The sequence below is a fragment of the Chiloscyllium plagiosum genome, unplaced genomic scaffold, assembly GCF_037043375.1.
Source record: "Chiloscyllium plagiosum isolate Xiang-an unplaced genomic scaffold, Cpla_swu_hap1 HiC_scaffold_9, whole genome shotgun sequence".
Classification (NCBI taxonomy): Eukaryota; Metazoa; Chordata; class Chondrichthyes; order Orectolobiformes; family Hemiscylliidae; genus Chiloscyllium; species Chiloscyllium plagiosum.
Window position 1 is genome coordinate 27,578,106 of NW_028270147.1, and position 20,999 is coordinate 27,599,104.

The 20,999-nt window shown below is 39.1% G+C and overlaps 1 protein-coding gene across 3 annotated transcripts in view; it reads left to right on the plus strand.

Annotated features, from left to right (window-relative positions):
• Window positions 1-20,999, plus strand: part of LOC122554224 (ferric reductase 1) — a 62,231-nt gene that overhangs the window by 26,494 nt on the left and 14,738 nt on the right. For all 3 annotated transcript variants that reach the window (XM_087990502.1, XM_087990504.1, XM_087990503.1), the window contains exons 8-15: window positions 747-888; window positions 4,160-4,273; window positions 8,491-8,606; window positions 9,238-9,324; window positions 11,343-11,440; window positions 15,328-15,386; window positions 15,880-16,017; window positions 16,134-16,159. In XM_087990502.1, the coding sequence (XP_087846628.1) occupies window positions 747-888; window positions 4,160-4,273; window positions 8,491-8,606; window positions 9,238-9,324; window positions 11,343-11,440; window positions 15,328-15,386; window positions 15,880-16,017; window positions 16,134-16,159 (780 nt within the window). The remainder of the gene's footprint in view (window positions 1-746; window positions 889-4,159; window positions 4,274-8,490; window positions 8,607-9,237; window positions 9,325-11,342; window positions 11,441-15,327; window positions 15,387-15,879; window positions 16,018-16,133; window positions 16,160-20,999) is intronic.

Consider the following 20,999-nt stretch of genomic DNA (forward strand, 5'->3'; position numbering starts at 1 on the left):
CGAATGCACTGTTGACATCTGGATTAACATGCAACATGCAGTACAATTTACACTAGACACTTCTTCAGATCAAGTGCCCTGATGTTGAAATGAGTTCCTGAACTGCACGTTATGCAACATTATTACACAGCAGCGATTTCCCTGAAATGGCTGCTTCATACCCACAGTGTGTGCTTGCCTTCCAAAGGGCTCTCAAAGTTTGAGGGCAAGAAGAATGATATTTCACTGAAATGTTGAAAAATCATTGCAGGTGTGAGAGAGCACCACCATCTTGTAACATTGTCTCAATTACTTTTAAAACTGAAATTTGAAAAAGGCTACTGCTACCAGGCCACCACTTCAGGCTATCAATGGAGGTCCTGGTGCTGTGTGGCCTCTGACAATTGACTTTAATAGACCATTTATTTACCTTAATTGTTTACCACTGATTGTAGATCTGTGGTAGCCTCTTATTTCCAATTCCATCACTGGGAAAAATGGCTTGGAGTGGGATGGTGTTAGCAAGAGTTTGGAGGGATATGGGCCGGGTGGTGGCAGGTGGGACTAGTTTGGGTTGGGATGTCTGGTCGGCATGGATGAGTTGCGCCGAAGGGTCTGATCCATGCTGTACATCTCTATGACTCTATGACTGTATGCTCACTGGTGGCATGACACTTCACATGCACTTGCCTCTATATGATGGTGAAAATTGTGCCCATAATGTTTGTTCATTAACATTAAGATGCCAATGGATTATTCATATACAGGGCGAAGTGGACAATATAAATGTTGCTAATGAAAATGGAATCATTCAGTGCACATTTGTCACAAGAAACAATATATCAACAGTACAAAGAGCTGCCAACAATCAGTACTACTTATTCTTTGCGTATGGGCCTTCAGCTAGCGGTAAGTACTGTAATGAGAGTCCAAATAAACAATTCTGTTTCACGTCTTTTGTTTTCAATACAGCATCCAATGCATTGTGTTCTATTTAAAGATTAGATAAGTAATTGAGTTAAAACTCAAAACTCTTTCATTTACTTCAAGGCACTCCTCAGTGGTCTTATCATCCACAGCTCTATTTATTTTTGTTTTGTTTGGATTTATTTAGTTTTGATTTTTTTTCCTCAACAGTAGAAAGAAACTATTAATCTTTCAGTTTAACTTGACATACTATGAGCATTTGTTTTGGTGCATGTATGGAAAACACATGTTAAATGTGCCTGGTGTATCGGCTCATTTGGAATGAAGACAAAACTATGTGCATTTGGTGAAGTAACTCCTCTGAAACTGACAGAAGCTTCTGGAGTTTGCACACACGCAGTTAAACATGAGAGTTCAGATATTGTTGTGATGGATTCAATGCATTCCATTGGATGTGCTATTGAAACCCAGCAAACTGCAAATCAAATATAATTCTTTGAACTGATAAGACCTAAATTTTTTACAAAGTTTAAAAATCAGACAACACCAGGTTACAGTCCAACAGGTTTAATTGGAAGCACTAGCTTTCGGAGCACCGCTCCTTCATCCTGATTAAGGAGCATCACTCCAAAAGCTCGTGCTTCCAATTAAACCTGTTGGACTATAACCTGGTGTTGTGTGATTTTTAACTTTATACACACCAGTCCAGCACCGGCATCTCCAAATCATAACATTTTTTACAATCTTGTTTGAAATACCATGGGTTTTGAACAGCTTAATAAATTCGTAAATACTGCTGAGAAATGTCTCTGGCCCGGAGAATTTCCATTTTATATCCACTTCTTGCTTTTTCAAATTTCTGAGATTTCAGTTTCTATGTTCATTCTAAAACTTGTTCATTCTATAACTGTTCATTTACTTCACACTGTCAAATTTTAAATAAAGAAAAAAAATTCAGAGCATTTTGTTTTCCATCTTTCTATCTGTGAGAGGACATTAATGTGACAGGCTGTCATCACTGTTGCTAGATACCTGGATCTCTTTTTGAGTTAACATTCGATTCAGTCTACTATAATGAAAGGCAAAATCCACTCAACAGATATCAATCAATTTCCCTGAGCGGACTTCTTTGATATCAATGGCAAACACCTCACTTCACTACAGTGCCCAATATTAATATGCATATTTCTAATCTGCTGTTGGTAATGACTGGTCTATGTTTTTGTGAATTCTTTTGCTGAAGGTTATTCAACTTGAGTGGAGGGAAGAGGACAGCATAACAATGCAGTATGAATGGGTCAATTACATTTTCACCAAATCTCTTTATAAACCAAGTTGCACATTATCGTTCATACCAAATGAAAATGAAAACCATAAATATTTTGCTATTGGTAGCTATGCAAATGTAAATGCAACATCTGATGTACCTCAGTCAGTTGCACTGTCTCACCTTTTTGAGTCTGAATGTAATGAGTTCAAGTTTCGCCCAGAAGCTTGAACACAAAAAACAAGACTGATACTCTACAGGAACCCTATCAAACTTTTCAGATGAGAGGTTAAACTGCATTGTTTCAGTTGGGTGGACTCAGCACTTCAGACACTATTATGTATATTTCAGTCTGAACCTAATCACACATTGTGTACTGAAGGATATGGGAATACTGTGAAAAGATGGGGCTGATATGAAAGCTCATCTGGACCTTATCGAAAGATGGAGCAAACTCTCAAGGCTGAACAGCCTACTTTGACTCTTATTTCTTTTGTCTTTATGTTCTATGAGACCCTAGGGTCTATTTTGAAGAAGAGCAAGAGAGATATTCATGGATTGTACGCAATAAACATCACTAAAACAGATTATCTAGTTATTATTACATGCACACCATCATATGAGTTAGTAGAAGAAATGTGCCACATGATCCCTTCAAGTCTGCTGCCCCATTTTATATGTTTATGGCTCATATAGTTTTGGCCTCCACTCCATTTTCCTACCTACTTCCAATACTCTTTGATGCCCACGCAGTCCCATGCGCAGATTGCCTACTCCATTTCTTATACTATACTAATGACTACACTTGACAATATCTTCAAGTGGACTGATGCTGTGAAAAATACAGCAGTATGCAAATTTTCTCTTCCCTCTTTTTTTTCTCTCTTGTTTCTCTTTCTGTCTCCCTTTGTATCTTTCTCTCTTTTGCTGTCTCCCTAACATCCCAAGATTCTACACAATTAAAATCCACACTTAACAATGATATGTAAATCAGTTAGGTACTCTTCAGGCTTGGAAATGTAAATTTTGAAAAACCTTTAAATGTAGAAAATGAGCAATAAAAGGAAGAAGTTCCAGAGAAAAGATGCACCGATAATTAAGATCAAAGGAACAAGGTAGGATAAAAAGCTGGAAGTCATTCCTGAAGTCAGGTGTTACCAGACATGGAGGAATCTGTAAAGCGGTATAATAAAGGTTAAGGAACATACCAGTGTAATGGTGGACAAAAACATAGTGGTGAACTTGATCTGAGCAGTAAAGCTTAGATCCAGCTGGAATTTATATAGAATGGGATGCCAGTGAAGAGGTGGCTGGATTAAGTCAGGAGACAAAGATAATATTCTGCAGTGGAGTGAATGATAAAGCAAAGACTAGGAATACTTCATGGGGGAAGGTAGAAATGGAGGGAATGTCATTCAAAAGTCAAGTCAAATGAGAAACTGAGTGATGTACTGGCTAAGCAAGTAACTGGGAATGAGTCAAGAAACTTTTGATAAGAATTAATCTGCAAGAATTCAGTCTTGATAATGTTCAGTTCAAGAAAGTTATATTCATCCACAGCTTGATAATGGAGAAGCTAATTGACAACACTGATGATGCGAGTATTAGAGAAGCCGAGTTCAGTGTTATCAACATTCCCAATGCCAATAGAAAACATAAATGTAGTTGTGGAGATCAAAGTTGGCAACTTGAATTACTTTTGAGGTGACTGAAAGGATAGTATATTAAAGCTATTCCTAAGAATGGACTGGTTACATTGGAACAGAAAGAAATGGAACCAAATCAAAATGGTCACAAGGAGGTGGATTGTTAAAAGAAGGAAGCAAGGTGAAAAAATTGACTTTTTGAAATGATAGGAATATTACCTGCCATGGTTGCATTTGCAAAGATTGATTGTGGTAAATGATGTCCCGTTCTGGGATCATTGAGAGTTTTTTTTCAATGTCTATTTCTAGCATAACTTTCAATATACTGCATATATTTCAGGGCAAATAGAGCTGCATTCAGAGATCCCATTCATCTCAACAGAGAAAGTGGATGTTGCAGTTGTACAGTTAATTGGTGGCAACAACAACAGATCAATTCTCATCAGGACTCATGGTAAGGAATGTGAAAGCAGTTTAATAACTATAACAACTACATCCAAGTCAATTCAGTTATCAATATGGAGTTAATTATTATTGTTTCTTTACTGTAAATTGAAGCTACTCATAAACTATATTGTGCTGTACACCAGATCCTTTTCAATGTGACTATATACAGTAGCGCCTCGACATACGAACGACCCCGTTCACGAACAAATCAGTTTATGAACAGGATTGTACGTAAAGTTTTGCTTCAACATATGTACAAAATTCAAGGTACGAATGAAGGGACAAATGCAAAAAGCCCATGTGCGACCATGTGGTTTCATTGTTCTGCTTTGCTACGCGCTTGTTGAACGCAAAAGCTCTCGGGCCCCACGTGATCTCATTCAGTTTGTCTTTGGCGCGTGCGCTGTGAACAGCCATCCAAGCATTCTTACGCTATCTGAACAACGGGAAAAATTGATTCAATTTGCGAACTTTTCCATTTGCGAACCAGGTCCCGGAACAGATTAAATTCATAAGTCAAGGCGCTACTGTACTTTACACATCAGCACAAATCAAAATTGTAACTTTGTGCTCATTGAGCGATTGTATGACAGTTCTTCTAAAGGCAAGTAGGTATTATACATTTGACGTATGGACCTGAAATGGATTACCTTGTTTGCTGAGGTATCCAGCAATAATATTTATCTTTTGGTGACAGGATAGCTTTTTTTATTGTTGAGGAGCCAAGGTGAAGGCTCAAGAGCCATCAGATAGGCTATGACCTCAGTTGTAAAGATTCTAAGTTTGTCTTTTTAATACCTGGAAACTCTGTGTTGATGGAAAATGGAATTTGGAAGATTTTGCTATGTATTATTTCCACAATCCACTTATACAATGTGACCTTTAAATTGATACATTGCCAAACACATTTAACCTTCATTTTTTCATTTATTCATTCATGTAATGAGGGCATCACTGACTAGGCTAACATGTATTGTCCATCCCAGTGAGCAGTTAAGAGTTTGTCATATTACAGTGGGTATTCCTGAAGGACATTTGTGAACCACATGGGTTTGTCCAACAATTGATAATGGATTCATGGTCATCATTAGACTCTTAATTCCAGATTTTTTTATTGGATTCAAATCCCATCATTTGCTGTGGCAGGATTCAAGCCAGGTCCCCAGAACATTACCTGGGTCTCAGGATTAACAGGAGAAAGTGAGGTCTGCAGATGCTGGAGATCAGAGCGATTAACAGTCCAGGATTAACTCTCAGGATTAACAGTCCAGCTATAATACCTTGCCAGATTTATAATCTTGCAAGCTGGATCCAGGGCTTCAAATCTTCTAGTGAGATTTGTGGCATAGCAAATGAATCATAACAGAGTATAAAGTATGAATATTAAGTATGAAACTAAATTATTTGTGGTGGTTACCCAATTGGAATATAAAAATAAGGCTTTTATTAGGAATGAATGTATGAACTTCAGGACTCAACAGAATGCATTTTAGTTTTCTAACATGCTTTACCAGAAGTAGGTCTATGTTGTTATTGTCAATTGGAGGCTCAAATATGAAGGCCAGTAGTTGTGGTGTTGGAAGTGTTATCAGCATAAATGCAAATCCTTGGTAAACTAATAGATTAGGTTCTGAGTAATGTGAGTAATGTGGCCAACCTGAAAGAACTTTGTGTTGCAAAGTAGGAATACCGTGCTGAATCATGCCTGTTTTGTGCATTCATTTGTTTTTCATTTTATTAAACCGTCTTTCGTTTGTGTAAGATACTGTTTTGTTTATTTATTTGTATATCATGTAAAATTTGTAGTAAAAACTTCTCAAATGAAAATATCCTAAAGTCCAAAACATGATAGCTCCAATTCATTAATTCGTTTGTGCTAACTTTATGGGTGATAACCACCTGCATGCTTAAGATCACAGAATTACCCCTGACAGATATTTGTCTCAATTAAGATCCCAGAGAATGAGAGTCAAAACAGAGGGCAGAGTTAGAAAAAAAATTGATTGTGTTTAGATTGTTGAACCAGTATGTATTGTGCTGATCCTCTCTATTGAAGTGTAAAAATGCCATTGTATGCATACAACATTAAATTATGTTGCCAATTAGCCAAGATTCACTTTAATGATTAATTACCAATTTCATTTTTTTGTGGTTTGAGAAAGAGGGGGCAAAAAGTTCTTAAACAATTTTTAAATTTTTTTTTCTTTGATCTGTCCATCTACTTAAACATTGGAGAATAAGATGAAAGGGGCACATATAAAACCCCATCCTTTCCATTTGCTGTTGTCCAGACAGGATATTTAACAGTGATTGTAATGATTGTACCTGGCATTGCATTGAGCAGACAGTAGTTTCTCACATTTTGGTTTATGTTTGGAAGCCTCCAATGGAACTCTTGAATGAGATTTTGAAGTGCACAAAACTCATTTTGTTGTACAGGGTCAGGCCCAAAATTGTCTCTGGTTTGTTTCCATAATTTGAGGCATTTTTACATGAAGGACTTAGCAACCTGATTCTCAATCCTTGACCAGAAGAACTGGTAATCTCCTTTTGCTTTGCTGTTGCTATCTTTAGAACTTGCTGCCTTGGGTCATGCCAACAGGAGCTATAGGGAGAAAGTGAGGTCTGCAGATGCTGGAGATCAAAGTTGAAACTTTATTGCTGGAACAGCACAGCAGGTCAGGCAGCATCCAGGGAACAGGAGATTCGACGTTTCGGGCACAGGCCCTTCTTCAGGAATGATTCCTGAAGAAGGGCCTGTGCCCGAAACGTCGAATCTCCTGTTCCCTGGATGCTGCCTGACCTGCTGTGCTGTTCCAGCAATAAAGTTTCAACAGGAGCTATACTCCAGTGTAGCTCTGATGGCACTGGATACACACAAGTCTTTTCACTATGTCAAGGCATAATTTTTACAGAAGGTCTTTTCATATATAAAATAATTTTAAAAGCTTTCATGAGTTGTGGGTCACTGGCGAGACCAACATTTGTCACCCATCCTGAATTTCCCCCAGATTAGGTGGCAATTTATAGTCAACCACATTCTTGTGGGTCTGGAGTCACATGTAAGGCAAACTGGGTGAATATGGCAGATTTCCTTCCGTTAGTAAACTACATGATTTTTTTTAGCAATAATCAATAATAATTTCATTGGTTGCCATCTTTGATACCAACTTTATGTTCCAGATTTATTAATTTAAATTCCACCAGCTGCTGGGGTGTGATTTGAGTCTGACCCCAGAGTGTTAGCCTGGTACTCTGGATTAATAGTATAGTGACATTATAATTGTGCTATTAATCATTCTGACATGTTTCAGAGAATTAAGATTAAAATGAACACATAGTGAGTCATACAGTACGGAACCATACCCTTCGGTCCAAGTAGTCCATGCTGAGCATAATCCTAAACTAAACTAAACTATCTGTCTGCATTTGGCCCATATCCCTCCAAACATTATTAAAGTACTTTTCTAAATTCTGTTTAAATGTTCTAACTGTACCCACATCAATTATTTCCACACACACACACACACACCCTCCCTATTTGAAAATAATTGCCCCACATATCCTTTTTAAATCTTTCTCCTCTCACCTTAAAGAATGAGAGGTCATCAAAATGATGTGTTTTGAGAAGATTGATCAGACAAATTGAAGGTTTCAAAAGTGGCATCAGCATGCCTGAAGGATTTTATTTTAACCATTTACATGGCGAAAGAAGAGAGGCATGTTCAAAAGGTGAGAGTAAGGGAACAGTGCAGGAGGAATAGTAGAAAAGATTGGAAAGATAAACATGAGTTAGACTGTGGAATAATTGAAGACAAATAAATGAACTTCAAGTTTAATGCACTGAAGAATGCAGAATCAATATAGGTCAATATGGATATGACTTGAAGGCAAGTGAGTCAATTTACAGGCAGTTAGCTTTCGAACAGGTTGAACTTTATTGATGATGGAAGGCTGGCAAGGCGATATTGAAGATTTGTGATAGAATTTCATGGTTTCTGCAGAGGAGAGTTTGGTACCCTGATTACATCTGTGTTGGGAAGATGTGTGGATGACAATTGAAGTCCTTAAATGGACAAGTAATGCCTACTAGATTTATTCAATGCCATTAAATTCCATTCTTAAGTCTAGAGGAACAGAGGAAGATAATGTTGCAGAGGTCTCGATAACAATTGGCCTTATCAAAAATATATAAAGACTCACCACATTTCTTCTGTTTTACAGCTGCACTGATGTTAATAGCCTGGATGACAGTTGGAAGCATTGGCATGATAATTGCCAAATTCTTTAAGAGCCTTGGTGGCCAAAAGAAGATTTGGGGCAAGAATCTTTGGTTTCAGGTAAGATACAGAATGTTGACCATTTTGTTCATAATAATGAAAGAAAATGGCATTTTTTTGCCCTGATTAAGTTTCAGTTCATTCTCATTTCTCAGAAATATGTATCCTTTGATGGAACCTGGGCAAGTAATGAAGTAGCTTTGTAGCTTAAAAAAGAACAGAAAGAACTGCAGATGATGGAAATATGAAGCAAAAACAGAAATTGCTGGAAAATCTCAGCAAGTGTGGCAGCATCTGTGGAGAGAAATCAGAGTTAATATTTTGGGTCCAATAACCCTTCTTCAAAACAGTCTGAGGAAGGGTCACTGGACCATAAACGTTAACTCTGATTTCTTTCCACAGATGCTGCCAGACCTGCTGAGATTTTCTAGCTTTATGTCTGTCTTAGTTTACTCTGTTATGTTTTGTAAAAGACTCTATTGCTACAATAATCTTGGCATTTGAGTTTAACAGTTTGGATACAATGGATTTAATTATTTACCTTTATGACATTGATTTGTGCTATAATCATGGCTTTTGGGAATAATAGTTATTTTTTGGAGAGGAAGCGTTTATTAATCATTGCTCTTATTTATTGTAATGTGCATGTATTTTCATTAAAATATGTTCAATGATGCCTTTTCTTTTCCAGCTTCATTGGACTCTGATGATACTAACTGTTGTTCTAACAATCATTGGCTTTGTGCTGGCTTTTGTGCAGGTGAAAGGGTGGAGTTCTGTAAGTTGCTATCTTTATTTCATGTTTTAAAGCAAATGAAGCATAAGTGACTATCAAACCATTTTAAAAATGTTAATGTTATTGCTATTTTTCATTGGCTATCAGTACAAAAAAACTAATATGTCATGCAACAGCTACTCTCCAGTTCAGTTATACTTCTAATATATTATCTCATCATTCAAAATTTCTTGCAACATTTACAGTTCCCGTGTCACAACAGTTTATTATTCATTGCAATACTCTGCAATTGGTAATCTTTAATCTTGTGAATGCTGTTTTTAATTAACAAATGGCAAAGTTCATTGCAGGTTCATAGCAGGTTCATAGCTTCTTGAAAGTGGAGTCGCAGGTAGATAGGATAGTGGAGAAAGCATTTGGAATGCTTTCTTTTATTGGTCAGAGTATTGAGTACAGGAGTTGGGAGGTCATGTTGTAGCTGTACAGGACATTGGTTAGGCCACTGTTGGAATAGTGTGTGCAATTCTGGTCTCCTTCCTATCGGAAAGATGTTGTGAAACTTGAAAGGGTTCAGAAAAGATTTACAAGGATGTTGCCAGGGTTGTAGGATTTGAGCTATAGGGAGAGGCTGAATAGGCTGGGGCTGTTTTCCCTGGAGCGTTGGAGGCTGAGGGGTGACCTCATACAGGTTTACAAAATTGAGGGGCATGGATAGGGTAAATAGACAGTCTTTTCCCTGGGGTAGGGGAGTTCAGAACTAGAGGGCATAGGTTTAGGGTGAGAGGTGAAAGATATAAAAGAGACCTAAGGGGCAACTTTTTCACACAGGGGTGGTATGTGTATGTAATGAGCTGCCAGAGGACGTGGTGGAGACTGGTACAATTGCAACATTTAAGAGGCATTTGGATGAGTATATGATTAGGAAGGGTTTGGAGGGATATGGGCCAGGTGCTGGCAGGTGGGACTAGATTGGGTTGGGATATCTGGTCAGCATGGACAGGTTGGACCGAAGGGTCTGTTTCTATGCTGTACATCTCTATGACACTATGACTCTATTGCACTTCAGCCTTCCCACCACTTGTGGCACTATTCTTCTCCAAAAAGCGATCACTTTTCAAGTTAACTCCAGCTTTTGGGAAACTGGATTCACTGGAAGTGATCTTTGGTATTGTGAACCCTAGCTGCTGGGTGGAGATTTCACAAGAGACTTGTGTGCCTCTTGCTAAATTACAAACCAGTCAGGTCATTGGCCAGGTCACTGACAGGCCTTTCTGAAATCAAGAGGCCAGCAGCAGAAGTCTTACCTATTAAAGGCTGCTGACCAATCTGGGACTCAGTGGCTTAACTGAGGAGGCTGTGGCTGCTGCAGAAATGTCAAGCCCTGGAGTCCCATGATCGCAAAGTGACCAGGGTATGTACTGTTCTGGGGATAGTTTCATGAGTGAGAGTTTGCAGAGAGAGAGTATGGGGTGTATGGCCAGTCATAATGCCAGAAGTTTAGCTTTCAACAGGTTTCCCCACATCCCCTTCCCTTCTTTACTGATGCCATATCCTATGATCAGGCCCAAAGTGCCTTTAATTGCATTCCCCTGGGAGGTGACAAGCTGGGATCTCAGTTTTAGCTCCTGTTCATGCTGGAGGCATTAGACCCACTTGTCTGCAGTTGGGTTTAGAAGGCAGAATTAGGTCCTTAGTGGTCATTAACTGATGGTGGAGATGGAATGAGAAGACCGACCAATGTGCTACAGACCTCATGCAACCTGATGACCCAAACCCATGGATGCATTTGTATAAGTGGGGATAAATTCCACTCACTACCTTTATAGCAGTTCACTTCCAATGGGATCAATGGTGTTTGCTGAATTGTCTAAACTCTGTTACTTTGTTGACTAATACCTCAATTATTAATGAAACAACGTAGAACTGGAGAACATTTTATTAATAAAATTTATTCCCTATTCTATTGTTACAGGAAATACCTTAATTCTTCACCTCAGTTAATATGTACCAGCTTTTGCTAGTTTTTTTCGTGTCCTTATGTTTCTGTGTTTCTCTGGCAGAGTGCTGGATCCCATCCTATATTGGGCTGTATTGTAATGGGTCTCTCACTGATTCAACCCACTGTAGCCTTTTGCCGACCTTCACCAGATCACAAGAGGTCAGTTTGAAAACACCTCATAATAGTCTGATGTATTTTGAATTATGGGTTTGTTCTGGATATCAGTTAACTATTTAAACAAAGGCAGATAAATGGATTCTGATAACATGAGAAAGACTGACCAAGCTGTAACGATTGGGGAAATGTATTCCTCTATGTTAGAAAATGAAATTCGACTTTATGAATGAGTCAGCTATTTAGTATTGTTTGTAACAATGTTATTGCGTCATAGAGTCATACAGCACGGAAACAGACCTCTCAGTCCAACCAATCCATGCCGACCATAATTACAAACTAAACTGTCCCACCTGCCTGTGCTTGGCCCATATCCCTTCAAACATTTCTTGTTCATGTGCTTATTCAAATGTCTTTTAAACATAAATGTACCCACATCCACCACTTCCTCTAGAAAGTCATTCCACATATGAAACACTCTGTGAAATGAAATTGCCCCTCGTGTCTTTTTTTTTTATACCTCTCTCCCCTCACCTCCTTGGCTTCAAATCCTACATCCTAAGGAAATGACACCTGCAGTCACCTTATCTATGCCCCTTGTGATTTCACAAACCTCTATAAGGTCATCCCTCAGCCTCCTATGCTCCAGTAAAAAAAAAGGCCCAGCCTATCCAGCCTCTCCTTATAACTCAAACCCTCCATTCTCAGCAACATCCTGCTAAATCTTTGCTGACCCTTCCACCTTAATAATATACTTCCTGTAACAGGCGACCAGAATTGTAAAGAGTACTCTAGAAGAGGCCTCATGAATGTTCTGTACAACCTCAACATGACATCTCAACCCCTATATTCAGCAGTCTGAGCAATGAAGGCAAGCATGCTAACTGCCTCCTTAACCACCACTACATGTGATGCAAACTTCAAAGAATTATGTACCTGAACCCCTAGGTCTGTCTCATCTACTACACTATCTAAGGCCCTACTTATAAGTCCTGCCCTTACTTTTTTTGCCAAAATGCAATACCTCGCATTTATCCAACTTAAACCCTATCTGCCACTCCTCAGCTCACTTCCCCAATTGCTCAAGATCTCTTTGTAATCTTAGATAATTTATTTGTGGGCAGCACAGTGGCACAGTGGTTAGCACTGCTCCCTCACCGCACCAGAGACCTGAGTTCAATTCCCACCTCAGGCAACTGTCTGTGTGGAGTTTGCACATTCTCCTGTGTCTGCGTGGGTTTCCCCTGGGTACTCTGGTTTCTTCCCACAGTCCAAAAATGTGCAGGTTAGGTGAATTGGCCATGCTAAATTGCCCATAGTGTTAGGTGAAGGGGTAAATGTAGGGGAATGGATCTGGGTGGGTTGCTCTTTGGAGGGTTCGTGTGGACTTGTTGGGCCGAAGGGCCTGTTTCCACACTCTAAGTAATCTAATCTATTTCACTGTCTACTATATACCGCCAATTTTGGTGTCATCCTGCTGCAGGAAAGTAAACTGTTGACAGTTCTTTTTCATCTTACTATATTTCTGAGGAACCTTTTGTCATATGAAAGAGGTTGTATTAAACCTTCTGAACAATATGCTAATTGAAGCTTTCCTGGTTTAATTGCTGTTGTTATTGTAGCTTTTTCATTCTTGTTTGATGTACATCATTAACTGACTGAGATGAGTTGGGCAGACTACTAATGTATGAGAGCCTTTGCATGATGACTGTTAAAATCCATTTTTATTGCTAATTTAAAACAGGATTTTTGAATGTTTTTTTAAGTTTTATTTTCAAAGACTAAAGCAAATAGAATGCAATAAAAAATCTACTTTTATTCTGATCTTTGAGTCTCGAGAACACAAATAAGTGTTAAGGCAGAATTCCTATGTGACAGTCATTTGTTTATGAGCTCAGCAGCAGGTCCAAAAATAATTGAAGTTAAATTACAAATGTCATAAAGTTACCTTGTTAACCAGCAAGGCCATTTTCACAGCACACTGAGTTCTCACTGGAAGGGAATTGATGGCAGGTCAACAGGCAACAAATCGGAATCTCAGCTTAGTTGGCAGCTCGTCCTGGTCCAGTAATCTGCACACCAGCCTCATGGTCGCTAAGTAGTACTCAATCGAAGGCCAAGAGAATCCCCAGTTTGGAAACATCTTGCAATCAGCCCTGTCCCCTTCAGCTGTTCAGTAGGAATCAAAGTGCTCAGCTTGGGTGGACATCAACCTTGTTCAGGTCCTAACTGAAAGTCAGCTTAACAAGTTGGCATTTTAATCAACTGGTACATGCAAAGTAACCATTTGGATACAGAACTGGCTCAAAGGTAGAAGACAGACGATGGTGGTGGAGTGTTGCTTTTCAGACTGGAGCCTGTGACCAGTGGTGTGCCACAAGGATCAATGCTGGATCCTCTGCTTTTCGTCATTTATATAAATGATTTGGATGTGATGTGAACATAGGAGGTATAGTTAGTAAGTTTGCAGATGACACCAAAACTGGAGGTAGTGGACGAAGAAGATTACCTCAGAGTTCAATGGGATCTTGATCAGAGGGTTCAATGGGCTGAGGGGTGGCAGAAGGAGTTTAATTTAGATAAATGCGAGGTGCTGCATTTTGGAAAAACAAATCAGAGCAGAACTTGTACGCTTAATGATAAGGCCCTAGGGAGTGTTGCTGAACAAAGAGACCTTGGAGTGCAAGCTTATAGTTCCTTGGAAGTAGAGTCGCAGGTAGATAGGGTAGAAAAGAAGGTGTTTGGTGTACTTTCCTTTATTGGTCAGAGCATTGAGTGTAGGAGTTGAGAGGTCATGTTGCATTAGATTAGATTACTTACAGTGTGGAAACAGGTCCTTTGGCCCAAGTCCACATCGACCCTCTGAAGAGCAACCCACCCAGACCCATTGCCCCACATTTACCCCTTCACCTAACACTACAGGCAATTTAGCGTGGCCAATTCACCTAACCTGCACATTTTTGGACTGTGGAAGGAAACCGGAGCACCTGGAGGAAACCCACGCAGACAGGGGGAGAATGTGCAAACTCCACACAGACAGTTGCCTGAGGCGGGAATTGAACCCGGGTCTCTGGCGCTGTGAGGCAGCAGTGCTAGCCACTGTGCCACCATATTGGTTAGGCCACTTCTGGAATATTGTGTGCTGTTCTGGTCGTCTTCCTATCAGAAAGGGTTCAGCAAAGACTTACAAGATGTAAGTTTCCACACTGTAAGTAATCTAATCTAATCTAATCTAATCTAATCTAATGTTGCCAGGGCTGGAGAATTTGAGCTATGGGGAGAGGCTGAATAAGCTGGGGCTGTTTTCCCTGGAATGTCGGAGGCTGAGGGGTGACCTTATAGAGGTTTATAAAATCATGAGGGGCATGGATAGAATAAATAGACAGTCTTTTCCCTGCGGTAGGGGAGTCCAGAACTAGAAGGCATAGGTTTAGGGTGAGAGGGGAAAGATATAAAAGAGACCTAAGGGGCAACATTTTCATGCAGAGGGTGGTGCATGTATGGAATGAGCTGCCAGAGGAAGTGGTGGAGGCTGCTCCTATTACAACATTTAAAAGGCATCTTGATGGGTATATGAATAGGAAGGGTTTGGAGGGATTTGGGCTAAGTGCTGGCAAATGGGACTAGATTAGGTTAGGAAATCTGGTCGGCATGGATGAGCTGGAACGAAGGGTCTGTTTCTATGCTGTCCATCTCTATGGCTCTGTGAATCTACAATTCTGCCGCAGTTCTGTATGTCTATAAGGAGCTAAAAATAGTTCAGTGTAAGAATCTGAAGGTGTTATTCATGAGGAGAGTCACTTAAATAATGATTGCAGTATACTAACTTGTTTGTTATGATTTTCTTTTCATTTTAAAATAAATAACCATTTTTATGAAGACATCTATCAAATGATGAAAGCATGATTAACCATCTATTTGTATTTTTACAGACGATGCATTTTTAACATTATTCACAGCTACATGGCTTTAGTCATTAAAATCCTTGCAGGTATGTGATTGTATGCAATAAAATATTTTTAATGTTTTTTTTCATTTGCTATATTATTCTGGTAGTCCTTACACAATTTGTTGATATTCATTCATAATGCATAACATTGAGGCTAAGGAATCTAAGTGTATGAATATTTATTTTAAATAAATGAGAAATGCCTTTATTACAAGACGTTCTGTATGGGGATATAAAAAATATTTGCATATTCTATTCTTTAGAATGTAATTTCATTAGTTTTGGGATTTCCGTGTAAGAAAGAAATAAAACTCTTCCAAGTAACAGCAATAAAATCAAAGGAACATTAGGAGAAGACTTGGATAAGTACCTGTTATAGTTTACAGAAGCCAATGAAACCACATTCCTGACATTTGTTTTAGAATGTAATTTTTCCTTTCTTTCACAATTTGCAAATGAAAATGTAACATGTTTTAGGCTGAGAAAAATCTGCTTCCTTTAAACCTACTCAGATCTATCACTGTCTCTCTTCCAGTGGCAACTCTGTTTCTAGGGTTCAAATTGATCAAAGGACCAGAAAATTCTTGGATGGTGAAGGTCTTGGGAGGATTTGTTGGATGGCAATGTCTGAATTATGTCCTGTTTTGTATATGCTGCTGTTGCAAAGCAAAAGGTAAGGAACAGTTCAACATTGATTTTTCATATTGATGATTAATAAATCTCATTGTTAGGTAAACAGGTTACATGATGGTAACTGACCATGCCCTTTACATTTCTTGTTTTTTTCAGCTTGGTACATCAAATGCCAGAAAAAGGTATTGTGCTCACTAATCATTTTCTACTTATAAATGTTTTGCATTTTTAAGATTGGAAAAGTCTCAGAAATCTGGTAATGCAGAATAACAATCAGCATGGGAGTGCACTACTATGCTCAGTAAAGTTATTGAGTCATACGGGTTGGCAATGGTTCTTTGGAGATAGTGAGGACTGCAGATGCTGGAGATCAGAGTCAAAAAGTGGGGCACTGGAATAGCACAGCAGGTCAGGCAGCATCTGAGGAGCAGGAGAGTCAAAGTTTCAGTCATAAGCCTTTCATCAGGAATGTTCTTTGGTCTATCATATCTATGGCAACCAACAAATGCCAAACTACATTAATCCCATTTACTTGTATTTGATTACAGACTAAAATTCCTGGCATGTTAGATATTCATTCAGATGCTTCTTAAATGAAGTGAGAGTTCTTGCATCCACCTGCTCAGGCAGCGTATACCATATTTATACCATCCTCTGGGTGAAAACATTTTTCCTCAGATATCCTCTCAATGACTTACTCCTCATCTGAAACCTATGCTGTCTGGTCTCTGTTACATAGAACATAGAACATAGAAGAATACAGCGCAGTACAGGCCCTTTGGCCCTCGATGTTGCGCCGATCCAAGCCCACCTAACCTATACTAACCCACTATCCTCCATATACCTATACATTTGCCATGGGAAAAGATTGTTATGATCTAACCCATCTGTGTCTCTCATAATATTGTACACCTTAATCAGATTCCCATCTGCTCCAAGGAAAACAAATCCAACCTAGCCAGTGTCTCCTCTTAACTGAAATTTTCCCTCTCAGACAACATTCTGTGAATCTCCTCTGTACCCTCTCTCATGCATTTTTAGGAGTCAGTAAGGCTACCTTGTAAAAAATATTTGATGAATTGTGGGCTTCCCAGGAAGGACCAATGATTGTTCTCCATCCCTAATTATCCTCGAGAAAGTGATAGTGAACTTCCTTCTTGAAATGCTATAATCTATATGCTGGAGGTATATCTACAGTGCTGTTAAGAGGGAGTTACAGGATTTTGAGCAAGCAATAGTGAAGGACATAGTTTCAAGCAAGATGGTGTGTGGCCCAGAGGGGAATTTGCAGGTGGTGGTGTTGCTATGCTGCTGCTGTTCTTTTCAATGTAGATGGGAAAGCTTGTGGGTTTGTGGGCGGCACGGTGGCTTGTGGGCGGCACGGTGGCACAGTGGTTAGCACTGTTGCCTCACAGCGCCAGAGACCCGGGTTCAATTCCCGCCTCAGGCGACTGACTGTGTGGAGTTTGCACGTTCTCCCCGTGTCTGCGTGGGTTTCCTCCGGGTGCTCCGGTTTCCTCCCACAATCCAAAAAAAAAATGTGCAAGTTAGGCAAATTGGCCATGCTAAATTGCCCGTAGTGTTAGATGAAGGGGTAAATGTAGGGGAATGGGTCTGGGTGGGTTACGCTTCGGCGGGTCGGTGTGGACTTGTTGGGCCGAAGGGCCTGTTTCCACACTCTAAGTAATCTAATCTAATCTAATCTAATCTAAAGGTGTTAGTGAAGGAGCAATGGTGAGTTGCTGTGGTATATCCTGCATGTAATATGCATTGCTGCCACTATGTCTCTGAGGCTCCAAAAGTTTGTTGTTTCATATAAACCTGTTGGACTATAACTGGGTGTCATATGATTTTTGATGTTGTCCACCCCAGGCCAACACTGGCACCTCCACATCATATGTGTCTGTGGTTAAAGTTGGTGGATATAGTGCCAATCAAGCAGGCTGTTTTGTTTTGGTTAATGTCAAGTTTCTTGTATGACATTGAAATTGAACATATTTTGTCACACTCCTGATTGTGCCTTAGGAGGTGATAGACTGGCTTTGCAAGTTAGAAGATGAATTATTTGTTTCAAAATTCCCTACATCTAACCTGCTCACGTATTTCAGATTTCCAATAACAATCCTGTTTCACTTTGACATTGATGTAATGCTTTTCACCTTGCCAAGATATCTGAAAAAGAATTCACAAGCAATCACTGCCAATTCCAGACAAATGTAACAGGCTTTTTAATTACTTGGATGAATAGCCTGAGAGGAGAAAGTGAGGTCTGCAGATGCTGGAGATCAAAGTTGAAACTTTATTGCTGGAACAGCACAGCAGGTCAGGCAGCATCCAGGGAAACGTCGAATCTCCTGTTCCCTGGATGCTGCCTGACCTGCTGTGCTGTTCCAGCAATAAAGTTTCAACTGAATAGCCTGAGAGCAATGCTGACAAAAGAATGCTGGGCAGAAAGCTGCTAGGTGAGTGAGTAAGATGACTGGTACAATGTCATGTGAAAGGATATTAAATTATTCATTCTGGTAGCAAAAGTAGAAAAGCAGACACCTTTTAAAAGTTGAGAAACTTTTAGATGGTATGTTCAGAGAGATGTGGCTGCACTTAGATGAGGAACACAAAAATTAAGCATGTAGGCAAACAAACAATTCAGAAGGCAAATGGCACGTTATCCTTTCTTGCAAGAAGACTGAAGTACAAGCTCAATTGAGTAGGATATTGGTGAGACCCGGCCTGAAATATTTTGATCACTTTTGGACTCCATGTATAACAATATTGTTTGTACTGCAAAATTTCAATATCTTGGTTCCTGGGATGAGAAGGTTGTCCTACTTTGCAAGGATGTGGAAAGCTGAAACTCTCTGGTGTTTGGAAAAAATAAGGTGTAATCTCATTGAAACATGCAAGCATCTGATGGGATTTGAAAGGGTAGACGTTGAGGTTGTTTCTGTGGCTGGAGAATCGAGAACATAAATCTCAGACTCAAACTGAGTAGAAATTTCTTCACTAAAAGAGTTGTGAATCTTTAGAACAATCTACTCCAGGATCTATGAATGATCTTGAGTATATTTAAAACTGGTATGGATTGTTTGATCTCTGGGGAATCAATGGAAATGTGAAGATTTAGAATAAGATCAGTCAGGCTCAGGAGACTATTGGGTCAATTCTTGCTCCTATTTCTTATTTTTTACCTCTTCCCTCTTATTGAACCATGAGTTGGAATGTATATAATTAAGATAATACAATCAAAAAATGTATTTTAATATTGTGGAACAAAGGGCAAATTAGATCTAATAAGTCAAGATTTTGTCTTACACCAACATCAATGTTGGGAAGTTTACTGGAAGCATTAGAAGATGAAGGTGGACTTTTTAGCCTTCTCAATTCTTTTCTCTTAACTTCTTGAGAAGTGAAGCAAAAATTAACTTTTTTTCTGGAATCTGATCCCATGGGTACCGTCAACCTCAGGTAACTCCAATTCATCATGCTTCCCTTTTGTATTTTCTCACCTGAGGGACATTAGGAAACACAAAGATGTATTAGCTCATAGGTTTCCAAGGTGTCACTGAAGGAATTATTACTTGTAAAGTGTTGTCATGGTACTACCCAGGCAAATTCCACTTTTGTTTTCATGACTTAGACAAAGACACTTGAATAATATGTCCACATTTTCTGATGTTAAAAATGTAAGTAGGCATGTCAGTTGTGAGGCAGAAATAGAGATATGGCCATGTTAACCCAGTGGTTACAAGAACAATGAATTCTTGCTGCAGTTGCATAGGGTTTTGGTGGTTCACATGTGCAATGCTTTACACAGTTCTGGGCTCAATGAGTAAGGAAAGCCATATGTGTATTGGAAGCGTTAGAAAGATGTTCACATGATTGGTCCCTGAAATGTAACATTACCTTGTGAAAGGAGGTTGAGTAAACTTGGACGTTTTTAGCATATTAAAAAGGTGATTTGATTAACACATACAATATTCTGAAGGGATTTGACAAGATTGACACTGAGATGTTGTGCGCCTGACTAAGAAATCTAGAATATGGGGTCACAGAGGCAGGAGAAATATATGATAATTTAGACTTGATAAGAAGAAATTTCTTCACACAGTGTGAATATCTAGAATTATCAGTGTCAAAGGGTTGTGGTCACACTTTCCTTGAGTACCTTCAAGGTTGGTATAGATAGCACTTTGATCTCTGGGAAATCAAATGTAATGGGGCAGGAGCATGAAACTGGAGTTTTGAAAGGAGATCAACCATGATCATATTTGGAGAAGTCTAATGGGTCCATAAGGTCCAATCTGTTTCTAATGGTTTTATGATCAACAATGATCGAAAGCAACACCATAGTAGAGGAAATTGCCTCTTATCTGCACTGAACCATGGCTTAAATCTGTGCAATCAGCTCATATACTTTAATTTGAGAGAACAAAGGATGAATTAATCTAATAGTTCAAAGTTTCTTATACCATCATTAATGGTAGAAAGATTATTGGAACCATTAGCTATGTTTTGTTTGCTTTCCTTTTCAATTATTTTCATTTCCATTGACCCTCATATTAAGAAGCCCTGTTGGCTTCTTACTCTAGAATCATCATCCTATGGGTGCCAATCATCCTCTGGTATTTTACACAAATCATTGCTCTTTTTGTATCCTGAGGCAAACACAGGTTAAAAGTGAGCAGGCAGACAGAGTATAATACACAATTGGATCAGAAAAATGTGAAGTTATTTTTCCGATAAATAGAATACTTAAGCTTTGTTTTCAAATGTTCTACACATTTGGATACCGATGTTCTGGGGGAGTTCGAGTGTACGTGTGCTAGGATTAAGTTAGCATTCATGTGCAGCAAGCAGTTAAGGAAGGAAATGGATACTCCTCTTGAGTACAATCAAAGCTAGAATAGAGAGTTTTGGTTGCTGTAAAATCAATGCATGTTGTCCATTCTTGGCTATTGATAAAACTACACCTGTGCTCAGTTTTAGTCTCAATATCTAAGGAACAGTACCTTTACCTTGGAG